The following is a 15,789-nucleotide window of genomic DNA, read 5'->3' as shown; positions in this document are numbered from 1 at the left end:
TGGCCTGCTACCAATGATCAGCGACATTCAATTTCTTTCTTGGAGCCTGCTCCAGCTCCCACTGAAGTCAGTGGGCATTTCACTATCAACTTCAGTGGGAGCTGGCTCAGGCTTCAGTCATTTTCCTCTTGGATTGGCAAGGGATGCAAACGTTAGAGACGCAGCACGTAAAGCTCCTGATGGGAGGAAATAACACATCAGCACCCCTTTGGCTGATCAAGAAATGGGCACTGAATGTAAATCCTGCCAGTTGCCACAAGGACAGCAATCATAATGCAACCAGAAAAGCAAGGTGTGGCTCATGCTCAGGAGAAAGAAACCCTTTCCCCTTAAAACAAATAAAATATTCAAGGATGACAGATGCCTAAGAGCATTAAAAACCCTTGCAACGTTTCCAGTTTGCTAATACTTAAAAAACATTGCCAAGAGATAGAAATGTTGCTCTTGTAAATAAAAGCACTGAAGATGAAGGTGGTAGCACCAGGCAAGCTGATTTCTGCTCACACGCTGAGCAGGGCAGCACTGGCATGTCAGAGCACACAAGGATGCCATCTCCAGATGTGTGTGTGCACCCAACAGATCCATGCACACTGAACATCATCTCACTGTCACTGGCTCTTATTTCGGCAGAGCCCACTCCTATTATCTGATGGAAACGTGCCCCTGATTGAGCTCAATCTGTGGCCACCAGGGTGCCTGCTGCGATTTGCAAAGCACATGACAGAGCTCATTTCGTCAGCAGCAGGTCTGAGCCACCCCACTTTCATCTGCAGTTAACTTTTATTGCCGGGGCTTCCCTTGGGCTTTCCCTTTTTTATCATTCCAAATTGACTTTTTTCTTTAAATAAAAGGGCAATTGTCTGCTGCCAGCGAGTGCTAACAATCCACAATGAGCAACAGAACACCCCGGGCTGTCATTACCAATAGTGGGTTTATTGCCAATACTTTTATCCTGGCTGAAACAAATTTACATTAAAATTGGGAATTTGGCATATGCATGCAAAAAGGGCATATTTAATCATAGATAAAATCTTGACCTAGACCCCTTTTCAGCATGGATTCTAACACCAATTTATTTCTACAACTTCCCCTAGTGTTTAATCAAGAAGCCCATCACAGGATATTTTGGAGGAACTCCTAAAGCAGCAGTTATTTCAGGAATTTGTTTGCCTCTGTAGTTTTTGGGATGCTACTCCACTCCAGTAATGATTCCTGACTGACACCTCCCTACTCTAATGAACTCAGGGCAGCCAAAGCCAAGCCTGCTCTCCCTTTGTGGAGCAGCTCTCCTTAGGGCAATCAGCCTCTGCTGATGGCAGAAGTGATGGCTTCAGGGATGCTGGAACTGCGTGGGCAGCTGCCCAACTTGCCTGGGACACGGCCAGATGTTTCTGCCTCTGAGCCATCACTGCCATTAAGGAATTTGCTTATGTGTGCAAAGCAAGCCAAATGCAACCTTATCTAAAAAGCACTGGTAAAAGTTACAGTGATAAGGGTAGAAAGTCAAAACCTCACACCAGAACCGATGGCCATGACATGCTACGAGGATGTTCTTGTTTCACAAAACAGGCCCATGTTTTCTCAAGGGTAGAGAAACACCTCCATTCTTATCTCATTTTGAAGAGTATTTAGTTGAAGAAAGCAGCAAAATCTCTTGGTGATTTATTTAATACAAGATTAGTAATACCTTCCACAAACTCTTCCCAAGGACATCAACAGTTACTGAATGATGCCTGTGCTAAAAATGCATCTGTTGATTATGTCAGCCCTTAAAAGATCATCCTGAAACCCCACAGGAATGGCTTAATGCAAAACATGAGTAGGTTTGTATATAAAAGGAGTCATTGAGAGAGATGACAATAATTTACAATAATATACTCAACTGCCCCTCAAATGTACATATATATATACACCTTCATCAATATATATAAATATATATATATGTATACATATATACACCTGATCATGTTCATCCAACAGAATGCATCCTTAAAAGGCTGTGAAAATTGGAGCTAAAAATCCCAAACCCTGTTTTAGCAACACGTCTTTTTTTGCCCCGTCCTTGGACCACTGTTAATAATCAACAGCAGTGTGTGCAGATGAAAATGTCATTTATAGTGCTTTAAAGACAATGAGGCATCCATTTATTCCACCATATTATTAAAATATATGCTTTTTTATAGGAATGTCAGGTGGAACTATCAGGGAAAAATATTAATTGCTGAAGCTAGGCATCAAAAGAACAAAGGATGCAGAAATGCTGTTAGGGCCTGTATCTTACAAATATAACAAGACACTGTCAAGCAAAGCTATCTGCTGATGTACTGGAATATGACAACAGGGAGCAGATACACACTTGTAAGGCCTATTACAGAGGCAAAACTATATCAGTTACTGCTCTATCATTCCCCAATGGCTCTGAAGCACTTATCTCAAACACACAAATGATGTTTCAGCCATAATCAGAGCTACCTTAACAAGCACACATTAAATTGAAAAAAAAAAATTAAAGAGACCTATATGAGGTTCGTTTGTAGACTAGCCCTAACAGATAAATACCTAAAACATACCAAAATACATATTCAGCTATGAACGCAGTAGTCAGACACGTTAAGATAAATGTGATTTATAAAACTGTAATGACAAAAGGAGACAAGGCAGTCCTTCTAAAACCCATTGAGAGGTAAGGGCCATGCTCTAGCATTCCAGCTTACTAGCCTGGGGTGGAGGGTTAAGGAGAAAAGACTGTTGGCTAAGTAAACTGACAAATCCTCTACCAATAAACGACCAAATCCTATTTACAAATGGGAAATGATGCTGCCATTCCTGCATGCACATTGCTGCACTTTTATATACGATTTAGCCACCCAGAAAAGCGCTCACTCGCTCCGAACAAGCATGAATTGACTCCTTTTTCCTCCCTCCCCCGGCAAATCTTTCCGAGCCGGCCTTCAGCCTGGAGAGACCTAAGGACACCTTGCTTCTGCTTCACAGAGGATCTGACACCATGACAGGGATGGATGTAACGAGGTTGATGCGACCTGAAAAAACACAGTAGGAAAAACCAGAGAGGAGCCCTGAAAAAAGCCCGGTGAAACGGAGCTCCACGCTGAGCGTTTCAAACCGCAAACACAGAGGCGGCGGTGGGCTTGGGAACGGGCAAGGGGCTGGCGTTTTGTCGGCTGGTCATTGTGTTTGACTGAGCACACACCCCGAACACGGAAAGACAGAACGCACACGGGCAGGCACAGTGCCCTCACGCCGAGCGGGGTGCCCTGGCAGCGGCACGGCGCTCACCCACAGCCCGGCTCTGCCCCGCGCCGAACAAAGGCCTCAGACACCCCCGCGGCAGCGCCCAGCCCGGCCACGGCAAGGCCCCCGCACTTACATGGCCTCAGACGGCTCCCGGACCAGGCCACCTGTCTGTGCCTGCTGCAGCGACTGCGAGCCTCCCATCCTCAGCGTGCCCTGGGCTCGGGGCTAGGCGACAGCAAGGCCGGCTTCCTCCGGAATGCCCCCGGCGAGCAGCCCCGGCAGCTCCGGCTCTGTGGAGGCTGCGGTGCTGCAGTGCAGATGGGAACAGCTGCTCGCATCAGTGGCAGCACAGGCACGAACACTTCGGCAGCTTCTCCCCTCTGAAGTGTTGCCAGTTTTGGCGGTGGATTGTTGCTCGGTTTTGGGGTTTGTTTTGTTTTGGTTTTTTTTCCTGTCCAGATGAACGGTGTTTATAAAATAAAACAAAATCCCGGCCGCCGTGACGGGGTAATCATCTGCTAAACAACAGCGGTGCAAACAGCTCCGGTGCAGGCGCCTGGAACGGTACTATTGGCTACGGAAACCGGCTTAAAAAAATAAAAAAATAAATAAAAAAAATAAAAAAAGAAGACGAAGCAAAGCAGACCCTCCCTTTAAGCACACATTGTCAGCTACTGTGGCTCTCTAAGGACCGGCAGGCAGGACCATTACATTGTGTTGACTCAGCTGATTTGAAATGCAAATGCCCGTGTGCGCTGGGTGCCGCGCACACATCTCCCCCCAGCCCCGACGAGCCGCGCTCATCGGGACGCTGGCACGGAGGATTAACAGGCAGAACGGCTGCTTTCTTCTCCTTTCACCAACCAGCTCATCCCTCTTGCGGGAAAAAAAATGGAATCTTCCGTGAGGAACGTAGGGAGAATATCATGAGCAGCCAAGGTAAACAAGGCAAAGTGGGAGCAGCTCCATCCGACACTGGGGCGCTTTAACCATTCTGCTCCTGCCTGCACAGACCCCCTTGCTGGACAGGGATGTTTAACATGGGTGGGAAGGATCTTTAAGACCACAGATTTCCAAACCCTACAAATCAGCTTATCCTTTTGCCATCGAGGAGGTACCAGGGAATTCTAAGATGCTGAAAAGGATGGGCACCATCGCTCTCCACATCCCTGTCATTGGCAAGTAACAGATGATTCACACACAAGCCGTGTTTCACATCATTAAAGGAGCAAAAAAAAAGAAAAAAATCAGTAGCACTGCTGCCTGCATCAGGAAGGAAACTCTAGGGATACAAATGGCTTGAAGCTATGTAACAATTCTGGATACATCACAGGGCAGAGGGGTCAAAGGGATCAGATAAATTTAACAAAAATATTAAAACGTGCTGACTTCCAAGCACCTACCACAGCACAGCTTTTATGCTCTAGTGGAGGCCTCATTAGGCTTACAATTTCAACAGTTTGGGGATTTTTTTCTCTGCTTGCATAAATGGAAATCCAGTTGGGTTTTCTTGCTTGACAGGAGAATGACTACCAAAAACATGGGTAACGTTCTGATTCTTTGGGTGCACCCACAATAAATTGTTCTTGTTTAGCTAAGATTAAGAACTTTACATTTCCAGAGGCTGCCTAAAATTTAATTCTGTTTTATGAACAGTATCAAGATAAGTTATATTTTCCTTTTCCTTTTTTTAAACTATGGGGGAAAGCCTGTGAGCCAGCACTTTTTTTCAGCCACAAGCTTCCAGACAAGCTATAATTTTGGGGTTGTTTTGTTTCTGATAAAAGCCAAACCCTCATTTCTAGCATCTCGTTGCTCAAGACTCTTCCCAAGTCCACCAGAGAAGCAGCAGCAGTGCCTCTCTCAGGGACTGAGCTCCAGAACTTCTGGAGCAGGGCTGGGTGCCTGAGCCACAAATGACACCCAAACTCTGCAGCAGTGCCCAGCTCTGATCCTCCCTTGCCACGGAGGTGTCAGCTCACAACACACTCTGTATTTGCCACTCAGAAGTAAGGAACACACAGAAAGGGCATAAAGTGTATGAAAATGTCCTATATACTCTTTGGCAGTAGATTTGAAACAGTTAATAACTCCAGGATTTCCATCCAGTATGGGAAATCAATGGTACTGGCCAACAGACTAGAATTCCATGTCTGTATCCAGAGTCCCTCACTTTAGTGTGTGCTGGCTCTACCTAGTCTTTGGATATCATAATAGCTCCCTGCTGGATTTCATTTGTTACAGAGAAAAGGAAGACTCGGAGAAAAGAAAAATCCCTAGAAAGGCAAACACCAAATTAAGTAAAGCCCTACCAGGTACCTGGAACCAAGAGGGAGAACACAGGCACTGTTTGTCCTGGCAGTGAGGAAACCAGGGACACTGTCCTGACAGTGAGGAAAACAGGGACACTGCTAACAAGTGCAAAGAATACACTTTAAATGCCTGTGTCAACTCCTTCAAGCTTCACATGTACATTTATTAAACAAACAAAGCTCTAATAAAAGAAGGCTGGGATTGAATCCTATTCTGAGTCAGCACGGTCCTTTCAGGAGCTGTACAGTGCAGGTTTGTTTTGGGTTTTTTTTTCCATTCTCCAACGTTTCTATGCAACAAACATTCAAATTGCACTAGAAATGGAGGTCTTGGCAAACGTGCAGAGGGAAGGGCTTCAGCCTTTGGAGCCCAGCTGTGGCCCTGCTCAGTCTGCACGTTTTGTCTGGGATACTGGGGGCTCAGGGTTATGGTGAGGGGTGCCACAGGCAAGGCACTGCCTCCTTCTCCCCTCCCTCCCACCCCAGTTCTTGTGCACAGCTCAGAGATTCAGAGAGTGAACTGTAGCTCACTGCCTCTGAGTTTCTCCTGCTCATGAAGAGGACAGGATTTCTCTCTTCCCTTTGAGAAATAACCATCCAAGCAGCTCAGCTGCAGCAATGTGAACTCCTGCTGGCCACGGTCTTTCACAACAAACTGTGCTGTAACTGAGCCTTGCACTGGAGAGAGTTTGTTGCCTATGGGATGCAATAACAAATACTAAACTGATGTCTCTGGCCAGCATGTGCAAGAAGCCAAAATGTAGATTTACTTCTGATTTGGCCGTAAAATCTGTTACACTACAAAGCTGCAGCCCGTCCTGACTGGTAAGAAATACCTCAGATGAGAGGAGCTCCACCTCTCCTGCCTGGCCCCAGCTCACCCTTTAGGCCTGCCAAGAAGCATCAACTTAGCACTAAATTTAGTGTGGGCTTTTAAAAATACAAGAACTGTGTTGACACTCTGAGTACATTTGGTAAGAACTTCTCTGGAACCTTAAAAACACACAGATGTAGCTCAGAAGGAAAAAAATCCCATTGTAGCTTCAAAGGATTTAAAGATGCCCTTGGCACTTCAGCCTAGGGTTTAAAAGCCATGTAACAACTTATTGTGATCCCACTGCTGAAAAGCCTACTTAAGTATTCAGTACCATCCTTTAGAATTAATCATTTTCTCTTTCTGCCTCTTTCACCCATTTAAGCAAGAGCCATATTTTGGCCTCTGCTAAATTAATGTTTTATCGAAACTGGATGTCCACTGATTAGTTGTTTAAAACACTCTACAGACTCCTAAATATTTGGTCTTACTCCATTTCATGTTTATATATATAAATTTAAACTTCGGTCACTTGCACCCAATTTGAAATTTTTGGCTTCCATCAAAAAAAAAAATGCTGAGCAGGACCATGATAAGGTTGGAGACACTGAAATTTATGTTCTGTTTCTTTGCTCTTGGCTTCAGTGTCCATCGTGCCAGGCATTTACACAAGTTATAAACATGACCACACATACACACACAGAGAACATCAAAGAGCCTGCTGAAAGAAAAGCCTTCCTCACACATCTATTCCCCAGGGAAGGAGGGCTGAATATTAAGCTGTACTTCCTAGCTGCAATGCATTATTGAGGCACTGTGCAGAAACAAGCACCATACAAAAGAAAATGAAAAAGACAGAGCAAAACCAAACATTCCAAGCAAAAAGGGATTTCTCTGGTATCTGAATGCTGCTGTCAGAGCTCTAAGGAACAGTACTTCCTCCAAAAAAAAAAAAAAACAACCAAACAACAAAACAACCGAAAGATTGGGAAATATTTTACAAAACAGATTATTGCTTAAACAGAATTCTAACCCTCAATAATTTTATCTATATGTGTATATATATATATATATATATATATATGTGGGTATATAATTCTAACCCTCAATAATTTTATGTATATGTGTATATATATATATATGTACATATATAAATATTATATATATTTTATATATATTTTATTTATTTATTTATTTATTTAAATGATACTGCCTTTGGACCCCAAAGCCTTGAATGCAGCTTGGGAAGAAGCTTTCACCTCTCTTATTTGTAGGTTGCCTGGAGTCAAAGGGTTCATGGCACGGCTGTCCACAATGTCAGACTGCCAAGGAACAGCAACATCTCTCCTAAAGCACTGAGAGGACCAAACTTGTTGAAAAATCTGACTCTGTATGCACAGAGTGGCAAAGCAAAGCCGTGCCTGGGGAGGCTGGCTGTGTTAGAGAGCACATTAGCACATAAAAGACTGACACCTTTTGAAGTGCAGAGGTGGCAGCCCTTTTAGGACACCCCAGGCTGGAGACTCCCCTGCTCTGAAAGCCCTGCAGGAGCACCAGCCCTCCCTGGCCTCTGCTGGTCTGACTCTGTCTGCCAAGTCCTTCCAGAAATGCAGGAGCAGAGCTGCTCCTTGTGCTCCAGGGAAGGCTGAGCAGGCTGCTTGCAGCCATGTGGGCACTCAGCGTTGGGGTTCATCTGTCTAAGGGTTATACAGCAGCCAGCTGACAGGCTTCTAAAGAATTCAAGCATTCTTCATGATAGGCTGTACAAAAATAGGGAAATCTGGATATGTTGTGCATATTTCTGTGCTTCTTTGCTCACCATACATTTTGTCCTGGGATACCCTTATTTCCTTTTGCTTTGTTTTTATTCTGCAAATCAGACTTTCTTATTCCTGTAGCCAAATTTTTGCTCCTTAGCCTCATCTCCCTTCTCTCAGAGAGCAAGAGAGGATGTATCTTATAATTTCCACTTCCCTAGAGGGGAGTAATTTAAATTTCCTTCCCAAGGAGCTTAAGCTGCTGCTGGAACACCACAAGGCATTCACTACCCTTCCTTTGGTTAGTCCCATTTTCTTGTTGACTCCAATCTGTCATGCCCTGAGATGTGCCACAAGGAACCTCTGTGAGACCACATTCATCATGCACTTTTTTATTCCAGCCAGTCACTCCATGCTCCATCTCACCACCTGCACTGCTGTGGGACAGGGACAGCATTTCACACTGCTGCTGTCACTACCTCCTTCAGAAAGTCACAGCTAAGCACAGAAACCCAACCAAACCCATTTTCAATCTTTGTCTCCAGAGGTTTAATTTTTTTTTTCTCTCCAGAGGTTTATTTTTTTTTTTTCTCTCCAGGGAATAGAAGAAAATTAACTCTATTCCAGCCAAAACCAGGACAGCACAGTACTGCGTGTGAGCAGACCATAATTTAAAATTAAAAATCTTTTTTATTTTGAAAGATGATAACCCAAACCACCTCCTGGAGGGCCAAGCTGTGGCCTCCTGCTGCTATCAGGTAGTAAGAGCAGTGGAAAAAAAAGCAAATTTCCTTCTCTCCCTTACTTTTATGGGCACCTTTGTGCTACAAATAAAAGAACAAATACAAAAATTAGCCGAAACGTGAGAAATTTATCTCATTTTGGTATACTGACAAAAACCAGTGAAAGGTTAACACAAATTGGAACATCCAAGCTTTAGAAGTGCCTAAAAAATAGACATGTAGTGTAGTTTATGGCCATGGTATAGTTAAGATATTATTATAATCTATAATTAGCCATTCAGAGATACATTTATTGCCATCCTTCTAAAATCCAGTTATCCTTAGCTTAATTCCATTCCAGTACAAATGAATCAGAAATTCAGCCCTACATGGAGAGTGACAGACCTTCTGATTGAAACCATGGGTTTGTTGGTTTGGTGGGTTTTTTGTTAGCTGTAGGTTTTGGATTAGTTTTTGCTCAGCATTTATCTTTTAATGGTCTAAAAGTGGGGCACTGATTCTCAGCTGGAGAGTGTAAATGAAATCTGAGCAGTAAAATTATTGCAGAGTGTTAAATCAGTGGGATATTTTTCAATGCAGTTTTCAAGGAAAGCAGAAGCAATTTGTTCAACTGCCTCTGTACATCACCTGGCACAACTCAGCCTCATCCACATCACCATGGTACAAAATTATATACCACCAAACAACACCAGGAGATCCTGGGTGAAAAGCTTAACAGACTTAACTTGTTCTTACAGATCAAGTACTTTGAGAGACACATTGTCTGCTCCACCACTTATCTAGATTAACATAGTGTGAGTGCTTCATTTGCATTGATACGCTCCTCATGAAAACACACAATGTCCCAGAGTTTTAAGCCTGAGCCCACTGACATCTGCTAATTCCAAGAAAACAGGAGAGACCTGTGATGATGCAGCCAGGATGGACACTGAAGCTGACAAGAAACAAACATGAAGAGTGCATTTCAAATAAAAAATAAAAACAAGACAAAACATAAATAATTGTGCCCCCTCCGCACTGATCACTGCTTGGTTGCTGGGGTCACTGCTTAATCTGAATTGCAAGTGAGATTAAAGGCATTAAGAGTTATGAATAACCAAGATGTCTGCTTAGTTATTGAAATGTCCAGCATGGGAAGCACAGAGGAAGGATAACAAAAGGGGCCCTGCACAGTGCTGCTGGGCGGCTCCAGGCTTTCAGGGGCCGGCAGCGAATTACCATCAGCAACGTGAGAACTGCACACCCCGCAGGATTCCACGTTCCAAAGCCTCCCATGGAACCAAGGAGCCACACCAAGTGGGAGACGAGCTTCCCAGGAGCTGAGCACAGCCCTGGGTGCGGCTGCTGCCCTGAAGGAGCAGGGCTCTGCCCCACACAGACCCTCAGAAGAGGCAGAGTTTGGGGTCAGGGCAGCCAAACCCCTCACACCTCACCCCTGCAGCCTCTGCTCTCCCCTCCTGCCAAGGCACGGACACTTCTGTTTCGGATTTTGGGCTCTATCATGCTACTGCTCTAAGAGCCAGGCCTGAATTCCTCAGATCACAAACAAAACTTTAAACTCCTATTTACCAAATTTCTGGCCTGGGCTTCAGACTGGGACCACAAGCACCACCACACCAAAGGAGGGATTTTGTTTTCCTGCTGAATATGCCTCTGCAGACCATGCCCACAAGCCAAGTGCCCAAATTCTGTTGACATTTCCGAACGACAGAATTGCAGAAACACCATCATAGACGACAGGGGCTCATCTTGCTTCCATGCTTCTTTTGAAGTCTCTAAACATCCTGAGGTGTAAGATCCCTACAGCATCTGGAGCCAGGCTTGTTAGGAGAGGAGCTGCCTCATGCCAGGAGGGGACTGACATTTTTCAGGGTTTTGTGCACCTGCCTTCGGCTGACAAGATCAGTGCTGATAATGCTCTCTGGGAGCACCTTGTTGCAGGAGATTTCAGCAAGCAGAATCCAAAGGCCTGCTGGCCTCAGGGCCCACGTAAAGAATTAGATGATGAAAATGCAGGATGAGGAAAGCAGACAAGAACAGCATTCCCCCCTGGTGCAATGCTCTGCTGTGGCTGCTAGGGATGGGTGGTCAAATGACTGCCTTAAAGAAGTCAGCTTGCAGCTTCAATTTGATTTCATGAGAGTTAACACAAAATTGGTCTGAAGCATGTCTAGTGTGTCTCAATGGCTTCTTTAAGCTTTGGTTTTCAGAAGATTTACCATTAGAGTACCCCGAAAGCACAGGCCATACTTTACCATAACAGTGATTATTGAGAAATACAAAATACACCTGACAACAGTTTCAGTCCATGCATTAGCTGCTCTAGGACAAGAGGTGATCCCATACAAGTCCTCCACCCTCCTGGCAGTGTCAGGAGCTGTCACTGTGTGTGCCACAGTGCCAAGGAACAGCATCCCAAGCCAGGAGTGTAATTTTCTGAATATTTACTGCCATGGCTTTTGTAGGATGCAGAATGATCAATGCTGTTCTAAGACTCCTGGTGGATGGATTAATTAGCATAACGACATTTTCATTTTCATGCTGCTGAACCTGTTCTAGCAGCAAGGAAATTACCATAAATTGCCTGAGGGAACCTGTAAAATACACAGGAATAACAGGCAAACACAGGGCTACCGTCACCCTTTTGTCCACCCCCTCTGACTGAGAGCAGCTTTACAAGACACACAAATAATTGCTCTCTTTGAGCAAACCTGCAGGCAGAATGCCCCAGAGAGCCCAAATTCCCAACCAGCAAATGGTTAGAAAACAGGTGACATTTCCCACTTGTGTCAAGCACCCACTCATGCTTTGCCCCACCATGCCAGTCCCACACCCAGCTACAAGAAAATGCACCTAACCCACAATGTTTTGGGCTTGAAACACAACAGACACCCCAGAGCTTGATGCTATTAATAATAAATTGAAGATGTCTACACAAAGCATCCTCCTGCCTGGCGCTGAGCATTACTAAACACACCACTCAGGAGACAATCTCCTGTAAAAACCTGGAAGGTGGAAAGGGATGAAGAGCAGCACTGTGGCTCATTCCTGTCCATTTTTTACAGGCTGGATGGTTATGTGGAAGGAATCTATTTTTTATCCTATTTTTCATGGTGTCAGCCACAAAGCCTCAACAAAAATCCTTGGGTTTGGTTTATAAGAATTAAACAACTTCATTTTAATGCCTTCTATCTTTGTTATTGTGAAAAAAGCATCACTTCACTTGTGCACCAGACAGTCCAGACACACACTACTACTATCCAGTTCACATGACAAACATAAAACCCACAAATCTACACCTTCCTTCTGCCCCAGAAAATCCCCAAACCCAAAAAACCTACAAACTCCCACATTTTGGAAAGAAAGAGGCATTTGTATCCTTCACTTGCACTTCTCATCTCTTCCTTGTTCAGTGCACTTGTCGACTTAAATATTGTAACACATTCCTTTCAAAAGGGTTAAATTCACTCAAGGGACAAAACCCTTGCATTTTTGAATCCCATTTAATCCCTTCTTGGTTTTAAATACATCATTAAAAGCAACTCAGTCTAGGATTACCAGTGTTGGTCCAAAATGAAGGCAATACATTGATTTTCATTTCCTCAGTTTCACACCAAGCCTCTCTGAAGGTGGGCAAAAGGAGAAAACTTGTTTTCAACACACGATCAAGCAAATAAAACCCAGAAGTCATAAAGCTTATCCTGTTTTTCTGCCTGACACCAATTCTTCAGCTTTGCTTCCTCCCAGGGAAGCATTATGAAACATTTTGGAAACCAACAACACAGAAAGTAGAGCATTGTGTAAACACTGTTGTGACTTTCTGCTTCCAGAGAGATTTGTTACTGTGCTTCCAATTGGTTCCAGGCTCATTTCAGGAAAATTAGGGAAGACAGAAATGTGTATTTGATTTCAGAGATCAACAGACACTCCCTGTCCACCCAAAGTCTCTCAAAATGTTCAGATTCCAGTCTGCTTTAGCTTCTGAAGGAAAACTGACCTGGTATCTGACAACAGGGAGAACCCAGCTCTCCATTCCCACCAGTCACACAGAACATCACAGGTGCAGTTTTCAAAGCAAGCAGTGAGGCTACAGCAGAGAACAAGCTCAAAACCAGCATTTGGTTTTTGTTCTCCGGAACAAATCATGTCCATCTCTCTTCCCCACAGCACAAAGGGATGGAGCAGATCCTCAGAGACTTTCCAGCTCTGTCCATGGGGCTTCCACAAGAATCAGCTACTCTCCAGCAACATTTCAGCACTTCTCTCAAATTATGAAGTGTCTGTGACACGCTTCATAATGTGATCATCATAATCACAGAGGAGCTGCAATGCCTCAAGGATCCATTTTACAGAAAATCACAGAGTGGCCCAGCAGTTGCACAAGTTCAGCACCTTGCCAGACACTTCCCATCAATGTGACAAAGTGAAACACAACCCAATTTGCAGGCTATTATCTTCCATGGCTGATTTGACTCGATACACAGGAATCACATAAAAATGCAAGGTAGTCTCAGAAGTATTCACATAAGGGGCTGATTACAACAGCAGACAACTATTTGGACAGTAATATTTTTGCTTTTCAAGAGGGTACAAGAATGATCTTTTGTCCCACAGACAACTCTAACTCTCTCCTCTATCTAATTTCCATTAAGATACAAACACACCAGTTCAGCTTTGGAGAAAGAAGCTGTGGGTGACAGGATCACTATTCTCAAGGCATAATAAAGTGGGAAATAGTAAAGGTAAAAAGATTTCTAGAAAGCTGTAAAAGCAGGCTTCAAACACATAATGAGGATGCCGGGAGTGCAATTTGGGCTGCTGACAGCCTAGGCTGGATTTGGATTCTGCATAAAGAAGTTCTTCTAATACAACATGCTGCCCAAAGAGGCTGTGGACTTCCCACCTCTGGAAGTGTCCAAGGCCAAGAGTTTCTTATGCACACACAGACATTTACACTATTAAACACACTACATCAATATCAAAACAAAACAGGAACTTCAGAGGCACAAGCCAATCTAAATATGTAAGCACAGCAGCTCTGCTTGCCTGCAGAGTTGTAAAGTTATTTCTCCTGTCATTGAAGCTGAATTCTAGTGAAAAGGAAAAGAAAATCCCCATGTTTTAGTGGTTCCAATTTGGATTTGTAAACAATAGCCATTTGTGATTGCACTACAGCCCTCAGAATGTGAAATCCAGGGTATCTGCAAAGCTCAAACAATTTAGGATGATTCTGTGGACAGAGCCAACATCTCAGGGTGAGCATTTTCCAACTGAAAATCTCACATTCCCATTTTTCTCCATTTTTAGATGATAACCATTGTATCTACCCTTCAATACAGAAAATCCTTTCCAGATGACAGAAATTGCATGCTGGTGCAAAACGCTTCTGTTCTCCATCAACGGTTCACAGGTTTGTGCACTGCAGTGTCACAGAGGAAAACTACAAAGACCTGGCCTAACTGTGCCTCAGCAGCACATTCACTGAAGGTGAAGACACCATTTTTCTGATCAAAACAATCAGGAGTTTGGAAGACATGATTAATCAACATTTCCTAGGTATTACAGTGGATATTTTTTCAGCAGCATTTGCTAATAGCTCTTTGTGCTGTTCCACAGCAGAACACGTCTATTGTGTACATTTTAATTCATAATTCCGAGTACCCTCCTGCTGACAGCAGCATCTTTTGACATTTCTGAGTAGAGCTGTAGTGGCATAACTGCATTTCCTGTGGTGTCTCCTGTCTTGCATCCCACTTGTCACAAGCTGCCAGTGGGTATTGGTGGGGTGGAGAATGCTGCTCCCCAGGGAGTGCCCATTTCATGTTCTCAGCTGTGCTGTGACCTTTTCCATTAATAGATGTCACACTAAGGGCAGGCCTTGATTGCTGAGCCCCAAGAGCAGACTGGTTAATCACCTCAGACAGGAATATCCAAGCACATGTCTCGACTATATTTGAGATGGGATGGCTGGGACATGATCTTTATGGTTCTTTCCAACCCAAACCATTCTGTGAGTCTCACTCAGGGCTTTTCAAAGCAAAGATGTGCTGGAGCACTTCTCAAACACTATGGCAACAATCAGCGTAGATCTGAGAGAGTGAAACATTTAACTTTGAAATCGAGGTAACATTTATACAGCAAGAGGGAAACCAAGCTGAAAAACTTCTTCCTTCACTACTGACAGTGACAATGCAAATCAGGTGTGGGGTGGGAAATTTGTTGGAAACGTCTGAAGGGGAATGAGCTGGACAGTCCTCTTAAATGGGAGCTGATCTTGCACAGTTTCACACCCAGAAACAAAACAAAACAAAACACAATAAACTTTAATTCAAGAAAGGAAGATATTGGGGAAAAAAAACTAAAAAAATAATAGTTTAAAAATAGAAAGAAAGATCATAGTAATAACCAGTGTAGCCTAAGCTCCCTCTTCTGGTATTTAGGAGTAGATACACTGGATTAGCCACGTCTTGATAAATCTAACATTTGGATTCAAAATCCAGCAGCAAAGTGTTCATGTAACTTAGACAAAACACCTGTCAAACTCAGTCAGCCTCTTTCACACTAGGAACATTTCTTAAGCAAAAGATGTGAAGACATGGAAAAGTCTTGTAACAATTGCAATCAGACAATACCTTTTTTTTTCCCTTGTGAAACCCTTGGTTTCTTCAGCAGGCAGCTCTACACCATCACCAGGGGTCACAGCCAAAGGTACATCCTCAGAAATGTGGTCATCAACTCCCTTGCAGCTATCAGGCTTGGAAGTGCTGCAAAACAGGTATTAAAAATAAGCTGACAAATTTCAGTAATGCCCACGAAGCTTTAATGAAGAATAGGATGAACTTTGGCTGGATCTACAAGGAGCTGTAAGGAGCACATCATCCCCTCCCAAACTCCCTCTTTCTCCCACC

At 43.8% G+C, this 15,789-nt stretch overlaps 1 protein-coding gene across 15 annotated transcripts in view; it reads right to left on the bottom strand.

The window, feature by feature from the left end:
* The window catches only part of TACC2 (transforming acidic coiled-coil containing protein 2), a 129,589-nt gene that overhangs the window by 53,334 nt on the left and 60,466 nt on the right, over nucleotides 1-15,789 (bottom strand). For all 15 annotated transcript variants that reach the window (XM_038141695.1, XM_038141699.1, XM_038141707.1 and 12 more), the window contains one exon: nucleotides 15,514-15,645. In XM_038141695.1, the coding sequence (XP_037997623.1) occupies nucleotides 15,514-15,645 (132 nt within the window). The remainder of the gene's footprint in view (nucleotides 1-15,513; nucleotides 15,646-15,789) is intronic.

Source organism: Motacilla alba, chromosome 6 (genome assembly GCF_015832195.1).
Source record: "Motacilla alba alba isolate MOTALB_02 chromosome 6, Motacilla_alba_V1.0_pri, whole genome shotgun sequence".
Taxonomy (NCBI): Eukaryota; Metazoa; Chordata; class Aves; order Passeriformes; family Motacillidae; genus Motacilla; species Motacilla alba.
The sequence above is the reverse complement of the archived record's forward strand: the minus strand, read 5'-3'. Positions and strand labels throughout refer to the sequence as shown.